The 17,874-nt window shown below is 44.9% G+C and overlaps 1 protein-coding gene across 6 annotated transcripts; it reads left to right on the forward strand.

The window, feature by feature from the left end:
• The first annotated feature begins 1,008 nt into the window (after nucleotides 1-1,008).
• Naca (nascent polypeptide associated complex subunit alpha) lies at nucleotides 1,009-13,355 on the forward strand. 6 transcript variants are annotated; one of them, XM_058586156.1, is made up of 10 exons: nucleotides 1,009-1,182; nucleotides 1,471-1,605; nucleotides 1,988-2,059; nucleotides 4,859-10,483; nucleotides 11,490-11,575; nucleotides 11,755-11,832; nucleotides 12,155-12,301; nucleotides 12,594-12,722; nucleotides 12,933-13,055; nucleotides 13,230-13,355. In XM_058586156.1, exons 3-10 carry the CDS (start codon nucleotides 1,990-1,992, stop codon nucleotides 13,242-13,244), a joined length of 6,273 nt encoding a protein of 2,090 aa, XP_058442139.1. In that variant the 5' UTR covers nucleotides 1,009-1,182; nucleotides 1,471-1,605; nucleotides 1,988-1,989; the 3' UTR covers nucleotides 13,245-13,355. The 6 variants fall into 6 exon arrangements, with proteins under 6 accessions (XP_058442139.1, XP_058442138.1, XP_046322604.1 ...); XM_058586155.1 differs by lacking the exon at nucleotides 1,471-1,605; XM_058586157.1 differs by lacking the exons at nucleotides 1,009-1,182; nucleotides 1,471-1,605 and adding an exon at nucleotides 1,612-1,792.
• The last annotated feature ends 4,519 nt before the right edge of the window (nucleotides 13,356-17,874 follow it).

The raw sequence follows: 17,874 nt of genomic DNA on the forward strand, positions 1-17,874 counted from the left end.
ACCATTGAAAAGTAGAAATGATTTAGGTTAAATCCCAACTATTTTCAGGACGATGTTGAAATTAGGTTCCTGGGAGTGGGGAGATTATAAGCATATACACGACTTTTGTTTTCCCCCTTGGTTTTTGTGCCGCTGTGCCCAATAATCTCAGATTGAACCTAGGGGCGCTCTACCACCGAACCACATTCTAATCCTATTTTGAGACAGGGTCTCTCAATTTGCCCATGCTGGCCTCCAGTTTTTTCTGATTCTCCTGCCTCGCTGGGATTACAGGTGTGCACAACTCAGCTCAGAAGGAAAAGTGGTCGCCCGCTCCCTCTTCCCCCATTTTAAATTCTCACTGCTTCTCTTAAAAGTCAGCCATAATCGTCTTCAACCATTATACCAAATAGGGTTAGCTGATTTGGATAATTCAGGTTTGTGTTTGGTTTGTCCTTTTTTAGAGCTTAGAAAATAGTATGGAGTTAAGTAACCTTTTCATTAACAAAACACTGATTTTACATTCTACTTCTCAAGATCCCTGTACAGAGCACGGATTCTTAACAAGGGATCCCGGGCCCTTAGAATGGACGAGTTTCAGATTTAAGAAGTGCCCCCAAAAAAGCAAAAAGAATTGTGTATGTGCCTATAATCCCCGCTGCGCCGGGGAGAGGAATCTGACGTCAACATCGTCCCAAATCGTCTATTTTAAAAATAAAATAATTGAGATTTAACTTATGTTATGTCTACTTTACAATGGTGACAATACAATCTCTGGAGTTCGCTATTAATTAATGTCGCGTTTCCCTGCTTCTGAGTAGGGGAAATCTTAAAAAACAGCTGTTGCTACTTTGCGGACCCGTAGGCGGAGCTTCTCTATGGTTTCCCTTCGGGAAGCAAACACGCTCGCTGGAAAGGAAGGGGCGGGATGTTTGAGGGCTGCCTCGCTCCACGAGGACGGCTCCAGCCAGGCCAGTGTGTCGGGTTCTAAATTCTTACCCTTATTTAGAACTCATCACCACCCCCGCCCTAGAAACAGCCCTCAGGGTCATTGGATAAAGGAAGTGGCTTCCAACAGCTCCTGACCCGGAATCGGATCGTGGCCCCGCCCCCTCCGCGCCAGGCTTCCTTCTGCAACAGGCGTGGGTCACGCTCTTGCTCGCTCTCTTTCTGCCGCCATCTTGGTCTCGCGTTCTCCGCACAGTAAGTGCTGTCTGCGCCGCTACTCCATCCACCGCCATCCTCGTTTCTCGCGGGTTGAACCGCCCGGGGGATTCAGAGTTGAGGAGAGTTGACGTCTTTGTACAGTTACAGGGTTCCTACTAGTCGCTGGGTCTCCGGAGAAAAGGGGGGTCTGTAGTTGATGTCCTGGCAAAAAAGGGGCATAAGGGTCCTACGGGCCAGGCCCAGAACCCGGGTATGGAGGGAATATAAGAGTCACTGTAGTCTTGGGGGCAAAAGCTGAGTGTGTCTTTGGGAACGGCTTCGCAGAAATCCAGAGGAGGTTAAGGGGTCACAGCCTCAGAACCCTAAACACCGTTCTTATTGTGAGAAGAGGAGTGTTGGGACCCGAGGCGTCCTCTTTCGTCTCCCGTCTCTCAGAAGACCTGGGGGACCCGAGCCCAGGTAGCGTAAATGTTAAAAGGGGAGGGGGCTCAAAGTACGTCAGAGGTTTTAAACGGTTGGGAGTCAGACCGGATCCTCTCTCTCGGGTTGAGAATGCAAAGGTGATTCCTGGTCTTGTGGGATCAAGAGTGTGGAATACAACGAACCCTGAGCACTGGGAAGTCTGCTTTCTGCGGAGCGTACTCAGGTGATTCGCTTTATAGATATCTGAGGGTCACTTTTCCCACCTATTCTTAGTAACTTTGGGAAGGGTGGTCCTCAGACATTTTCATGATTTTTTTCCCCCATTTAACAACCCTCCGTTGAGTTATTAATAGTTGATTCTGAGTTGGGCAAGTGCACCCCTGTCAATTCAGGCCTCCTTTTTATTCCCTTCCTTCAGAAATGCCCGGTGAAGCCACAGAAACCGTCCCTGCTACAGAGCAGGAGTTGCCACAGCCCCAAGCTGAGACAGGTAGGTTCCTATAGTTTCGTTGCTGTTAATTAAGATAGACTCTTAACACCATTTGGTGAGTAAAGTGACAAAGAAGAGTATATCTCTACCTAATTTGCTACGATGGTTTTGTAGCTTTACCAGAAAGGAGAACTTGTTATTCTGGAGGGACTTATTTAGGGAGCAGGAATACAAATTGTATCAAGATTTGTGGCAACTGCCACCTCCTGGGAAGATTGAGTGGGGAGGGGGATCAGTGATTCTTACTATTAGAACTGGATGACACACAGGCCGCCCAAGGAGACCTGAGCTTTTGTGAAGTCCCAGCCAGCAAGTTGCATCAAGGTTTTAGATAGCAGAGCTTGGCATTGTGCCTTTATCACATGTCTGATGAGGTATTTGCTGGTGGTAAATGTGTCCTATGAGCCCCAGAGTCCTAGGTTGGTTTAACTTGTTTTATGGGTTGATGCTGAGATATTTGTTGAATGCTTGGGCCATTGTCTGGAACCCAGCATTGAAATAAATGCTCCCTTTGATCTTCACCATTGAAATTAATAGGTGTAAAATCTTGTGTGAAGGCAAGTTTTTAATTCCGGTTGAAACACATCTCTAGAAAACTGAGGCAATGGAAAGATGTAAAATGATAGTGTTGCTGGGTCAGTTGTGCGAACTAAATGAAGGGAATCTTAAGGTTATAATCTCTATCCTGTGTTTTTTGTAAATTTCAAGGGCGATTTCTTTCACCTTTTTTGGAGTTAAAGTTGTTTACAGTTGAAAACATTGTGGTTCTTTCTCCCCACCTGTCTGATTTTAGCAGCTGAAGGGATTAATACAGCTGCTAGAGAAGAATAAGGAGGGGGGCCCTCAGTAGGGAATGAGCAATAGGAAATGCTTTAGCTACAAGAAATTTATGAAATGGGATGATGAAAGACTGGTCTCTAAAGATTCTGTGGTTTCAGCGCTAAACAAGACTTTTAGACATTATCTCAGTCTCATTGTACCACTTAATTTTTCAAATATGGAGACTGAAATTTGGATAAAATTAGAATAATCTAATTCCAAACTACAGAACTTGATTTCTGAAATAATCCTTAGTGCTGCTAAACATTCTGATTAGTCTGAGTACAGAAAGTGTATAATATTGAGTACCTGTGATAAATTACCAGAATTTCATCTGTAACTGTAATTAAGTAGTCTATTAGAATAAATGAAAAAGCTAACGCAGGAAATTGGTTATGACGGCAAAGCAAGTTATTTGGGTCTTATCCCATTTTGAGATCCAGTAAGAAGAAAATATATTCCATGTTTTAAATTCTTGTTAATGTGTTTGAAAGTATATGTACTGTAATCATAAGACTTTGATTACCAATTCTCCTGAGCCACTTGACTTTATATAGTCAGATACTATAAGAACTAAGAAGATTATTTGGTTGAGTTCTGAATTTGGATGCTATGGACTGCCCTCCCCCCTTTGGGGCAGGTACTGGAGATTGAATTCCTGAGCACTTAACCACTGAGCCATGTCCCCTGCCCTATTTTGTATTTATTTAGAGACAGAGTCTCACTGAGTTGCTTAGCGCCTCTCCATTGCTGAGGCTGGCTTTGAACTCATGATCCTGCTGTCTCAGCCTCCCAAGCCATGGGATTACAGGTATGCGCCACCGCGCCCAACCTCTCCCTGCCCCCTTTAACAATCCCTTTTGGGCATTGAGCATTTGTTGATCTAATTTGATGTTATTATCTAAATTACATATATGGTATTTTTGTCCCCTCTAGAAAACCTCTCACTTAGTTTTACCATAGTGTCAAATATTGGTGTATTTTGACAAAATAGACCAGACAGAATAAAAATACTTACTCAGATCAAGAGTTAGGGTCTGTTATATTTATATTATTTTCACTCTACAGCTCTCCTTCCAAAATAGAACCACAGTCTGGTTTAACAAGTTGGGTTAGAATTTCATAATACAGTCCCTACCCTAGTGACTAAGCTGTCTCCCTGAAGGTCTAGTTCATCTTGTAATGATGTCTAAAGAGCCTAACATTACTGAGGAAGGGTAGAATATGAAGTGCAACCTATTTGTGGCTGGGTGTTTTTGTTTGCTTTCTTTCTGGTTTTGCTAAGTAAACTAAGACATAAGGGGATAAGGGGCTGAAGAGTTTCAACTTCAATAGAACTGAATTATGCGAAGCTCCCTCTTCCTAAGAAAACAGTGATATTTTTCATGGCCTAGTGGAAACTTTAGAGGGTTTTTTGTTGTTGTTGTCTGTTTGTTTGTTAAGACTTTTTCTCATTCAGCTGATTCCCCATCATTAAACTGTCTGCCTATTGTCATCCTTATTCCAGTTTTCAGTGTTTCAGTTCACGATCCTTGAGTAGACAGGTAGCTGTTCTAGTGATAATTCTTTTTGGCTTAAAGACTTGGAAATGAGGTCTCATTTCAGGAGAAAAGGGAAAGGCACAACTGGGAAAGGATAGAAAGTATATTGTTCCCAATCCATTCCTGAGCCTCTGTTCTTTGTGTTTAACGATAGGCTACTTTTAACTATTTTCCCCATCCTGAAATTTTTGGTTTATTTTGGTAGAACTTAGAATGTGTAGAAGAATGTGTTCTCACTTTACCACTGAAATGTTTGGGGAACTTTGGGTGTTGCTTGTCACTGTTGTCTAATCCTGTGTGGTGACTTTCATTCTCAGATTTAAAATTCCATTTTTTCTTATGAGGCATGTTGTACCAAATTGGGCTGCATAACTCACTTTTTTTTTCTTTTCCTCCTTTATCTCTTTTTTTTTTTTTTTTTTTTGCTTTTCTCCTCCAGCTGTGCTTCCTATGCCTTCACCCTTGAATGTCACTGCTGCCTTAGGGCAGTCTAGACCTACCCTTACCCCTCCTTGCTCCCTGGCCCCCCAACAGTGCCCTCTAGCAGTTGCTAACCAGCCTTCCCCTTTTCCTTCTCCCTCTAGTATTGCTTCAACCCTTTTTGAAGCTCCTTTTCCCCAGCCATCCTCTGGAACTGCCATGCCTTTGGAAACTCTCCCTAACACCCCAACTTTCCTACCGCACCTAATAGGGCCTCCCATCTCCCCAGCTGCCTTAGCTCTGGCCTCTCCCATGATAGGGCCAACTCTGAAAGGTGCCCATTCCTCTTCAGCTCCCTTGGCCCTTGTTGCATTGGCTCCCCACTCAGTTCAGAAGAGTTCTGCTTTTCCACCTAACCCTGTTGCCCCACCTCCATCAGTTGCTATGGCTGAGTCAGGGTCAGTGACATCTCTACCAGCTCCCATTACTCCCTCAGAACCAAAACCCTCTCCTATTCAGGTTCCCTCTCAGGTACTCCCTAATCCAAAAGCTACTACTCCAAGTTCAGCTCCTCCAGGTATAATCAGTGCTGTTCCTTCCCATGTTGGAAATCCCTTGGCCTCTGTTCAATCTGGAGTAACCTCCTGTGCTCTGACACCATGCATTACTCCCCCAGCCATTACTTCTCAGAGTAAAAGTATCCCCATTTCCTCAGCTCTGATCCCACAAAACCCATTAAGCTTCAGCCTGAAGGGGCCTGTTAGTTCACCTTCTACCTTATCTTTTTCAACCCAGTCTACTCCTGCAGTGACCTCTTCTCAAACTGTGGCTCCTAGCATCCCACCAGTTTTCCCTAGTTCTCTGGGCTCTCATCTTACACCTTTACATCAGGGTTCTTCTATCCAACCTTTAGGTCAAGCAGTTCCTAGTACACTGTTAAATCCTGCAGTGAATACCATTTCTGTAGATCATTCTTCCTTGGGGACCTCTTATCCATCTCAGAGATCTGTGATTTCTCCCCTTCCTTTGGGAAATGAGCTGGTTACTGGTACTGTGGCTGCTCTTCCAATAAGGTCTCCAGCTTCTTCTCTGACTCTGTCTGTTGACAAAGGCCCCTCTACAGTGACTGGCATAACCTCCTACCCTTCTGGCTCCCCAATTGTAACTACCGCTACTTCATTATCTCCTACAGCCTTGCTCGGTCTTAAAGAGTCTCCTAATGCCACTCATCAGCCTCTGGGGACTCAAATTCTTGCTTCTCCAGGAACAGACTTTAAAGAAACTTCTGTCTCTTCTGTTGGAACCACCCCACTTCTGATGACTAACCCCTCTATGATTTCTGCAGCACCTACTACCTTTGAGGTACCTACTTCTGTGCCTCCTCCAGTTTCATCAGATCCCATAAGTAGTAAAGAACCAGCTTCCCTTGCTGCTTTGGTTATGTCACCTGTGGCTCAGAAAGAGCTTCTTACTTCTCAGATAGCAACTACTGTGAGCATACCAGTCTGTCCTTTGCCAGCTCCTATATCTCCCACCCAGACAGGACTCCCTACCAAGGAAGGCCCCACTTCATTACCTTTGGCCTTCTCATCTCCCCAGAATTCCTCCCAAAGTACATCATCTTTGGAGATAATTTCTCCTGAAACCACTATAGCAAAGAAAAGCTGTGTAGAGCCTCTCCCTGTAGCTAAGGCAGCCAGTGCTATTGCCTCTTCTCTGGATGTTAACTCCTCGACCTCTGTAGTCAAGACAGATCCTTATACAAGCCCAGACCCTGATATTCTGCTTCTCAAAAGTTCTATCACTGCTCCAGCAGTGGCTACGTTTCCTTTGGGAAGTGCTGGCCATATGGGGGTGGCTTCTACAACTGCCAAAGATACTTGTACTCTAACTACTTTACCTTTGGTTTCTCCAGCCTCTGAAAGTTGCCCTGTGGCTCCAGCTATGACTTTATCCCCTCAGAATGTTTCTGTTTCTACAGTAGCATTGACGCTGACTCCTGAAATTCCTAAGTCTGTGCCCTCTCCCCCCCTTCCCCCAGCTGGGATTGCTCTGTCCAGGGCAGAGATAGTTGATGGTATTTCTCAGACCTCATCATTGGCACCTTTAGTTTCCTCTCCTGTGTGCCCAAATGAGGACCCCAGTGATTCTACATCTTCCAAAGGAAGCATGACTTCTATAACTGACTCCGCATCTCCTTTAGGGACTGGTATGTCTCCTCAGACTAAAAGAACTCTAATCAAGAAGGATTCTCCTATCCCTGATGTTCCTGCTGGAAATCTCTCATCTTCTGTTTCTCCAGTTGAAGCTTCCTTCCTTCCAGAGGCCAATATATCTATTCAAGGCCCTAAAGGTTCACTAACCAAGAAGCATTCTCCCACTCCCAAAGGGGCCTCTACTCCTACAACTGTGCCTCTTCCCTCCCCCAAAAAGGCCCCAGCAGACCCATCCCCCAAAAGGACTCCTACTCCCCCAGCAGAGACTTCTCCCTCTCCCAAAAAGCCACAAGCAACTCTGGCCCCGAAAGGAGTTCCCAATCTGCCAGTTGTCACTCCTTCCTCAGTCCAAAAGACCCCAGCAAGCCCATCTCCCAAAGGGACCCCCACTGCCCCAACTGTGGCTCCTACCTCCTCCAAAAAGGCCCCAGCAGCTACAAACACCAAGGGAACCCCCAACCCCCCAGCTGAGATTCCTCCTTCCCCAAAAAAGTCTCCAACAGCTACAGCCCCCAAAGAAGCCACCACAGCAAGCCCATCCCTCAAAGAAACTTCCAGTACCTCAGCTGAGATTCCTACCTCCCCCCAAAAGGACCCAGTAACCATAGCCCCTAGTGGGGTCCCCACTGTCCCAGCTAAGACTCCTCCCTCCTCCCCAAAAAAGGTAGCAACAACTGTCCCAGCTGTTACTCTTTCCCCAAAAAGTACACCAGCTCCATCTTCCAAAGGGTCCCCTGCCCTGCTAGCTGATGCTCCCTCTCCCATTGAGGCCCCCACTGCCCCAGCTGTGGCTCCTCACCACAAAAAAAAGACCCTATCCCCCAAAGGAGTCTCCACTCCCCCACCTGTAACTCCTCTCTCCCCAAAAAAGGCACCAACAATTTCATCCACCAAAGGGACCCCAGAAGAGACTCCTTCTTCCACCCAAAAGACCCCAACAATTCCATCCCCTAAAGAGGCAACAGTAACCCCATCCCCCAAAGAGGTCCTCACTCCCCCAGCTGTGACTCCTCCTCCCTCTCCCAAAAAGGCCTCAACAAATACAGCCCCTAAAGAGGCCACAGTAACCCCATCCCCCAAAGGGGTCCCCACTTCCCCAGCTGTGACTCCTCCTCCCTCTCCCAAAAAGGCCCCCACGAGTACAACCCCTAAAGAGGTCACAGTAACCCCATCCCCCAAAGGGGTCCCCACTCCTCCAGCTGGGACTCTCTCCTCAAAAAAAGCACCAACAACTCTGTCCCCCAAAGTGGTCCCCATTCCCCCAGCTGGGACTCCTCCCTCTCCCAAAAAGGCCCCAGCAAATATATCTCCCACTGAGGTCCCCAGTCCCACAGCTGTGACTCCCACCTCTCCCAAAAAGGCACCAGCAGTTCCATCCCCCAAAGGGGCCCCCACTTCCCCAGCTGTGATTCCTACCTCTCCCAAAAAAGTCCCAACAAGTACAGCCCCCAAAGGGGTCTCCATTCCACCAGCTGTGACTCCTCCCTCTCCCAAAAAGGCCCCAGCAAATATAGCCCCAAAAGAGGTTCCCAGCCCTCCAACTGTGACTCCCCTCTCCCCACAAAAGGCATCAGCAGCTCCATCCCCCAAAGGGATCTGCACTCCCCCAGCTGTGATGCCTCCCTCTCCCAAAAAGGCCCCAGCAAATACAGCCTCCAAAGGGACCCCAGATGAGATTCCTCCTTCTCCCAAAGAGACTACAGTAACTCTGTCCCCCAAAGGGGCCCCCACTCCCCCAGCTGTGACTCCTCCCTCTCCCAAAGAGGTCCCTACTCCCCCAACTGTGACTCAACCCTCCCCAACAACTCCATCCCCCAAAGGGGCCCCAGCTGAGACTCCTCCCTCTCCCAAAATTGGCCCAGCAAATACAGTCCCCAAAGAGGTCCCCACTTCCTCAGCTGTGACTCCCACAACAAAAAAGGCACCAAGTCCCTCCAAAAAGTTACCAACAACCTCATCCCCCAAAGGGTCCCCAGCTGAGACTCTTCCCTCCCCAAAAAAGGCTCCGACAAGTAAAGCCCCCAAAGAGGCTACAGTAACCCCATCCACCAAAGGGGTTCTGGCTCCCACAGTTGTGACTTCTTCCCCCAAAGAGGCTTCAGCAATCCCATTACTCAAAGGGCTCCCCACCACCCCAGCTATGACTCCTCCAAAAAAGTCACAAATTCCATCCCCAAAAGGGGCCCCCACTCCTCTAGCTGACACTCCTCCCTCTCCCAAAAAGGCCCCAGCAACTGCAGCACCCAAAGAGGCCCCTGCAACCCCATTCTCCAAGGGGGCCCCCTCTCCCAAAAAAGCCACAGCAACTACAGCACCCAAAGAGGCCTCTATTACTCCTGTTGTGACTCCTCCCTCTCCCAGAAAACCCCCAGCAAGTACAGCCCCCAAAGATGCCCAAACAACCTCATCCCTTAAAGGGGTCCCCACTCCTCCAGTGGACACTCCTCCCTCTTCCAAAAAGGCCCCAGCAACTGCAGCCCCCAAAGAGGCTACAGCAATCTCCTCTCCCAAAAAGGGCCCAGCAACCACAGCCCCCAAAGGAACTCCCACTCCTCCAGACACTATTCCCCCTCCTAAAAAGGCCCCAGCCCCCAAAGGGGCCTCTATTCCCACACCTGTCACTTCTCCCTCTCCCAAAGAGGCCCTAGCTACCCCATCCTCCAAAGGCAGTCCCACTCTGCAAGCTGTGAATGTTTTCCCTAAAGAGTCCCCCATTCTCCCAGGCATTGTTCCTCCCTCCCCCAAAGGCTCCCCTGCTTCCCCAGTGTCAGTAATATGTACCATGGGGGCCGTTACCCCTGAGGCATCTGAAGGTGTCCCAGCAAAGAAAGGTCCCAAGGCTCTCAAAGAAGTACTTGTGGCCTCAGCTCCAGAAAATGAACAAGTCACCACAGTTCCCACTCAGAAAGGCCCAGGAACCAAGAAGAATTCTGCAGCTTTGCCTAAGTGCTCAGATCCCTCAAATAAGAATGATACTAAAGGACCCCTTTCTACAGTGACACCAGCTCCTCTACTGACAATCCCTGTTTCTCCTGCAAAAAGCAAAGATCCTTTTCATTCCCCTGAGTCTAAGATATCTACCCCTCTAGCAGGAGTTGCCTCTGAGAAGGTCCTTCCTATAGCTGGATCAACATCTGTGTCTCCAGCAACCACCCCACCAGTCTCCCTGCCTCTTGCTCCTTCCCCAGTTCCCCCTCTGCTTCCTAAACAACAGTTTCTGCCGACCTCACCTGGGCTGGTGCTGGAATCACCCTCTAAGCCCCCAGCCCCTGATGATGAGGATGAGCTGCCGCCTCTGATTCCCCCGGAACCAATATCTGGGGGAGTGCCTTTCCAGTCCATCCTTGTGGACATGCCCACCCCCAAACCTGCTGGGATCCCTGCCCCAACCCCCTCTGCCAAGCAACCTGTTCTGAAGAACAACAAGGGTATTTGCCTTGGTTTGCTGTGTGCATGGTGTGTTGCCCACACCCCTCTTAGGAACTCCCATCGATACTAACACTAGGATGCGCCACTTCCTCCAGTAAATCTGCTTGAGTTTGGATGTAGTACTTAGAATGATCCTTTCAAGTGCAAAAGCTCTAGGAATACACAACTAATTCTTGGTTTTCATCACGTCAGATAATACAACTGATCTGACATTGGAAACCAAGACCTGCTGGACCGTTAATTTGCTCTAATCCTTATCACATCACTAACCTGTCCCTGGGCCTGGGATTTGCTAAAATATTGGGAAATTTGGAGCTATTGTATTTCTTTTTATTTCTTAGTAATGACCACTTGCCCTATCGATGCTGGGCCTTTCAATATGTGAATTATGTTCAGAAGAAATGGAGACATTACAAGGCAGTATCTAGTAGAGAAGGTGGCTTGGCATCATTGAAAATCTTCTAGCAATATTGATTAGACCAAATTACTAGGGTGAATGATTTGAAAATAGGCCAAATGTGTGTACACAGCTGCTTCTGGCCTCCTCCATAGGTTTAAAGGATAAAGGAAAAGTGCCTTGCCTTTTCTCCCTGCATAATGTGATTTATTTATTTTTTATTCTTTTCCCCCCACTTAAGTGTGTGTGGAGATCCCTTTAGACAAAACCTTTCTGGGGTGGATGGTAGATGGAATATAGGGTAAAATTTGGAGTTATTTAGGATGCTTGGTTGTTTGTGCCAAGAAATGAAGACCTTAAGAGAAAGAGAATAATTATACTATATAAATTGTATCTTTCAATTATCCCTCATTTCTGGGGGTGGGTCTTTAATAGATGTGTACACAGTAGTTTAACTAGTAAGTTGGCTCCCAAACTGGCTTTAAACATTTCACTTTGTAAGGCCTAGCATTAAAGTGGTGACCTCTAGTCCAAGCAGGCCTTAGTGTGAGGTACAACCTCCTTAAAATTTTTACTATAAAAGTAATAAAAGTTGTTTGTCATCTTAGGTTCTGGAACAGAATCTGACAGTGATGAATCTGTACCAGAGCTTGAAGAACAAGATTCCACACAAGCAACCACCCAACAAGCACAGGTGAGTATTCCCTTCTTGACTGGTATAAACACTGGAGTCAAGGAAGCACTGGAGAACCAGAATTGATCAGGGCTGACTATTGTATCTGGAATTATGGGTCTTCATAAAGGGAAAATCACACAGAGGTTGTGGTATCCAGATCTTGAGTTCTATTTAATTTAGTTGTTTTATCTTTATAGCTGGCAGCTGCAGCTGAAATCGATGAAGAACCAGTCAGTAAAGCAAAACAGAGTCGGAGTGAAAAGAAGGCACGGAAGGTAAGATGTTCAGTTATAAACAAGGATTAAAGTTCTGATGTGTAATTTTTTAGAACACCATCTTTTTTTTTTTTAACTTGGGTTGGAACCCAGGGACACTTAACCACTGAGCCATATCCCCAGCTCTTTTTTGTATTAATAGAGACGGAGTTGCTTAGAGCCTCAGCCTCAGCCTCCTGAGCCACTAGGATTACTGGTGCACACCACGGCGCCTGCCCTTTTCTTAACCCATGAGTCTGCTTTGGATGTGGTATTGTTGCATTTCTTGCTTTATGAAGCTGATTCTAAAGTTGAAATTTTAATGTTCTTTTCTATTTTTCAGGCTATGTCCAAGCTAGGTCTTCGACAGGTTACGGGGGTTACTAGAGTCACTATCCGAAAATCTAAGAATATCCTCTTTGTCATCACAAAACCAGATGTCTATAAGAGTCCAGCTTCAGATACCTACATAGTTTTTGGGGAAGCCAAGGTGAGTTAAGTTTTCTTGAGTTGCACTCTATCAACTCTGTTGATATTTCAGGTCAGATAATTCTTTGATCTAGACATTTCCAGATGTCCCCTGGGAGGCATAATTAAGACCTAGACCTAAACTACTTTTCTTTCTACAGTTATAGTCTTAGGGCAAGCAGTTTACAGTTATATTACTCTAACTTCCCTGAAATAGATTTAGAATGAGAGTATTGAAAAGGTGTCAAAAGGATATGTGATTTTTCATTTATGGCAAACTAATTTATTGACATCTCTGTTGTCTTTCTTTGTAGATTGAAGATTTATCTCAGCAAGCACAGTTAGCAGCTGCTGAGAAATTCAAAGTTCAAGGTGAAGCTGTCTCAAACATTCAAGAAAACACACAGACTCCAACTGTACAAGAAGAAAGTGAAGAGGAAGAGGTATGCCAGGAAATCTTTTCTATTTGTAATCCTCTCTGAATAGTGGTATGTTTGCTGTTGGTAAATTATTGTTTTAGGCATTCAACCCCCATTATTTATACCTGTTTACACCCAGAACTAAATTCAAGGGACTCTGGCACCAAAGAAGTACTAAGTTGTTGTTATCTGTAATTTATTAAGGTTTTTTTGTTTTCCCCTCTCCTCTTTTAGGTTGATGAAACTGGTGTGGAAGTTAAGGATATAGAATTGGTCATGTCACAAGCAAATGTGTCAAGAGCAAAGGCGGTCCGAGCCCTAAAGAACAACAGTAATGATATTGTAAATGCTATAATGGTAAGTGACCAAGTCTTTTTTCCTGGTTTCCCTCTGCCCTAACCAGTGAAAAGTAATTTTTCTCTGTTTCTATATATAAAGCATTATTCCAAATCCTATTGTTAATTGCCTTAGGTTTTAATAACCATCTTCTCCTACTTTGCCTGTAACCCCCTTATGTTTTTTCTCTTATAGGAATTAACAATGTAACCATCTGAAAGCCAGGACCTTTTTCTGGTGTTTCAAAAGGATAACTGCAGCTTGGTTTGAAATTTGTACTGTTTCTATCATTAATAAAGTTATGGCTTCTTGTTGGATGAATCAATGAGTGTTTGGTCTCTTTTCCCCCATCTCCTCTGCCCAAAAAGGCTCTAGTAAATTATTAATTTTGTAATGTTATTGTATTTTTTAATACCTTTATTTGTTTTTATGTGGTATCGAGGATTGAACCCAGTGTTCACACATGCTAAGCAAGTGCTCTACCACTGAACTACAACTACATCCCCATAATTTATTAATTTTAAGACCATCTTCAGGTGAAAATTTTTCATGCCATAATTCCCTACTTAAAATCTCAAACTCTCTACCTCTTGTAAGAAGTTATGGTGGTACACATCTATCTATAATTCCAGCAACTTGGGAGGCTAAGGCGGGAGTGTCACAAGTTCAGCCTGGGCAATTTAATTTGGCAAGACCCTATTTCAAATAAGTTCTAGAAGGGCTAGCCCATGCATTGTGGATGTATAAAACAGCTTCACATCTAGTGTAATAACAAAAAAAAAAAAAAAATATGCCATTAGGACCTGCATCTTCAAAGAAGACAAATTAACTGTGAAAGTTTTTCACTTCTAATTTCTTCCTCAGTTGTTAATCATTAGCAGATCCACCACCACCACCCCACGTATCATACTGGGATAATACTTAGAGTTGAACCTAAAGATGCTGTATCACTGAGCTCCATCCCAATCCCTTTTTGAGAGTATCTGCCTAAATTGCTGAGGCAGGACTTGACCTGGAGATCCTTCTACTTCAGCCTCCCAAATATCAAAATTATAGGCATGTGCCACAACATCCAGCTGAAGGGGAGGATTTTGACTACAGAGCAAACATTAAGCACACAAAGGTAGACTATTGTGAGCAAACTGGAAGGTAAAAAGAATTTGCTTATAAATACATAAGTTTTTATAAGTAGACCTATATGGGAATCCCAAAAATAATAAAGTGAGTTGGACTGTCAGAATGATTCTAAGAAATTTAGACTTAAGAGAAATAGCTTGTTCAATTCATTCTTGTGCCAAAAATGCTACTAGTGTTTAATGGTATTATTCCCATCTGGAGGTACTAATTGCCCAGTTTTTCTACCATTCACTAATTTCTTCAATTATTTTTCTTTAGTATATTGGACATCTTTCTAAAATAAACTATGAGAAAGCCATTCTAATTCAATGGAAAAGATGCTGAAGGATTCAAGATTAACATCCATTATTAGCAATGTAAAACGGAGGGAAAGATCCGTCATTTGGGCTCATAGAATTCTGCCCCCATGGGAGAAGGAAGGGTCAAGCCGAAAGCCATCAATGGGAAAGATGGGCTCTCAGAGCAGGGGTTTCTGGCTAGAAGCTGTTCCTTGCTCACTGTGTCAATTTTTTTCTCCCAGCCCCCTCAGGCTGGTTCTTGTAGGCTAAGATGGTGGAGATGGTGTTTGCTGTAGAGAGAGGAAGTGACTGGCTGAACCCAGGGGTAGTGCTGAAAAGCTTGTCACACTTGGCTCAGGCTTCTCCAGGGAAGATGGACAGAGGAGCTGGAGGTCCAGGTGGCAGCACACGCCTGGATAGCAACGAGAGAGAGTCTGCCCTTAACAAGGGACAGCAGTCCAAACCCTGTCATGTATCAGCAGATTGAGTCTGACAAAGACTAACCTGTCTCCCATGTGGGACTGACCTAGCCTTATTAAGCCCTTGGTGGGCAGCAGGGAAAGCAGGGGTCAGGGTAGCCAGTGTTAGACAGGACACCATGGGAGACAGACCTCATCTGGTTTCTGGCTTTATTACTTCTTGAATCAGCTGAAAAGCAGGGCTGGGAATGGAACTCAAGGGTAAAGTGCATGCTCAGTATGCCTGAGACCCTGAGTACCTTGACCTTAGCTTTTTTTTTTTTTGGGGGGGGGGGATGAGGAAATTGGTCATTATAAAGATCTATGTGCCCTTAGTGTTATTTTTCTCAAGAATACCAGCTATCAACTGTTATTTATAATTCCTGGGCATGAAGTGATGCTTTTAATAAATTTGCATAGTAGTAAGTGATCCCAGCTACTCAAGAGGCTGAAATGAGAATGGGGGATTGCAAATTCAGGCCCAGGTTCTGCAACTTTCAAGGATTTTGCAAGTATTGGCTTTTGTTTCCAAGATTTACCTATAATGATATATGTAGCTCTATTCATTTCCCTCTCCAGTCTAGTCTGGCTTTAATCTCTCCACCAAACAGGCTATAGTTGCTAATTTCAGTGGATTTTTTTTTGGGGGGGGGGTATGGGGGGTTGAACTCGGGGACATTCAACCACTGAGCCACATCCCCAGCTCTATTTTGTATTTTTATTTATAGATGGAGTTGCTTAGGGCCTCAGTAAATTGCTGAGGTTGCTTTGAACTTCACATCCTCCTTCCTTTTGCTGAGGCTGGCTTTGAATTCACGATCCTCCTGCCTCAGTCTCCCAAGCCACTGGGATTAAAGGCACGTACCACTGCGCCCAGCAAATGTCCTTTTTTTTTTTTTTTTTTTGTGGTGCTCGGGATTGAACCAAGGGCCTTGTGCATGCTAGGCAAGCACTCAGCCAACTGAGCTATATCCCCAGCCTCAGTGGTTATGTTTTTCATAAACTTAAAGCTGGGGGTTTTTTGTTATGTTTTGGTTTTGGTACTGGGGATTAAACCCAGGGGGAATTAACCATTGAGCCACATCCCCAACCATTTTCTGTATTTAGAGACAGGGCCTCCCTGAGTTGCTTAGGGCCTCAGTAAATTGCTGAGGCTTTGAACTTGGGATCCTCCTACCCTCCTCCTGAGCCGAAGCCACTGGGATTACAGGTATTTGCCACCATGCTCACATATAAAACCCCCAAGGACACTCTACCACTGAGTTACATTCCCAGCCCCTTTTATTTTCTATTTTAGATGGTCTTCCTAAATTGCCCCAGCTGGCCTTGAACTTGTGATCCTCCTGCCTCAGCCTCCCAAGCACTTGGAAATATAGGTGTGAGCCCCCACACCCTGCCAAGTGTTCCAGGTTTTCCACGTCCTCACCAAAATATGTTATTGACTAATGATGTTGAGCTGCTTTGTTTTGTTTTGTTTTTGTTTCAAGGATTAGACACAGGAACACTCAACCACTGAGCCAAAAAATGTCTTTTTTTTTTTAATTTTTATTTTTTTAGTTGCCCATGAACCTTTATTTATTTATTTATATGTGGTGCTGAGAATCTAACCCAGTGCCTCACACATGCCAGGCAAGTGGTCTACTACTGAGCTACAACCCCTACCCCTCCCACTTTTGTTTTGTACTAGGGATTGAACTCAGGAGATGGGGACACTCAACTACTGAGCCATATTCCCAGCCCTATTTTGTATTTTATTTAGAGTCTTACTGAATTGCTTAGCACCTCACTTGATGAGACTGGCTTTGAGGCTGGTGATCCTCCAGCCTCAGCCTCCCAAGCAGCTGGAATTACAGGCATGTGCCACCACACCTAGCAGAACATTTTTATTATTATTATTCTGTACCAAGGATTCTAATCCTGAGCTATATCTCAGTCTGTTTGGGGTTTTGTTGTTGTTGTTTGTTTGTTTGTTTGTTTATTTTCCTGGTACAGAGGATTGAACTAAAGGGCACTCAATCACTACCACTAAGCCACATCCCCAGTCCTTTTTTGTATTTTATTTAGAGACAGGGTCTCACTGAATTGCTTGGCGCCTCACTAAGTTGCTAAGGCTGGCTTTGATCCTCCTGCCTCAGCCTCCTGAGCTGCTGGGATTACAGGCATGTGCTACCATGCCTGCCTCCCTCAGTCTGTTTTTGTTTTTGTTTTGTTATTTTGGTATTAGGGATTGAACCCAGAGGTCCTTAATTAACCACTAAGCCACATCCCCAGCTGTTTTTCTTATTTATATACTTATTTAATTTTTTTGGTACCAGGGATTAAATAAACCCAGGGGCACTTAACCACTGCACCACATCCCCAGTCCTTTTTATTTCTTATCTTGAGACAGGGTCTAAATTACCTAGGGCCTTGCTAAATTCCTGAGGCTGGCTTTGAACTTGCTATCCTCTTGCCTCGGCCTAGCCCTTTTTTACATTTTTTATTTTGAGACAAGGTCTTGCCAAGCTGCTAAGGCTGGCCTCAAATTTGTGATCCTGCTGCCTCAGCCTCAGGAGTGTCTCAGATTACAGGCCTAAACCACAAAACCAAACCAAGAACTAACTTTTGATTTTAATGAAGTCTATTTACCAATTTTTTTCCTCTTTCATTGCTGTTAGTTTGTTTGTGCTACAATGACAGACTACCACAGATCAGGTACTATGGTCTTGAATATATTTACCCCCAAATTCATGTGTTGGACACTTAATCTCCAAATTCATATGTTAATAGTATTTAGAGCTGAGCCCTTTGGGCAGTAATTAGATGAGGTCTATATATCCTATGAATATCTAACAACAAATCCAACCATTATGTACAACTATAACGCACGAAAAAAAAATGGGGAAAAATTAGATGAGGGGCTGGGAATGTGGCTCAAGCAGCACTGCGCTTGCCTGACATGTGCAAGGCGCTGGATTCAATCCTCAA

This window comes from Marmota monax, unplaced genomic scaffold (assembly GCF_021218885.2).
Source record: "Marmota monax isolate L192 unplaced genomic scaffold, Marmota_monax_Labrador192_F-V1.1 WCK01_AAM20220418_F8-fsc00151, whole genome shotgun sequence".
NCBI lineage: Eukaryota > Metazoa > Chordata > Mammalia > Rodentia > Sciuridae > Marmota > Marmota monax.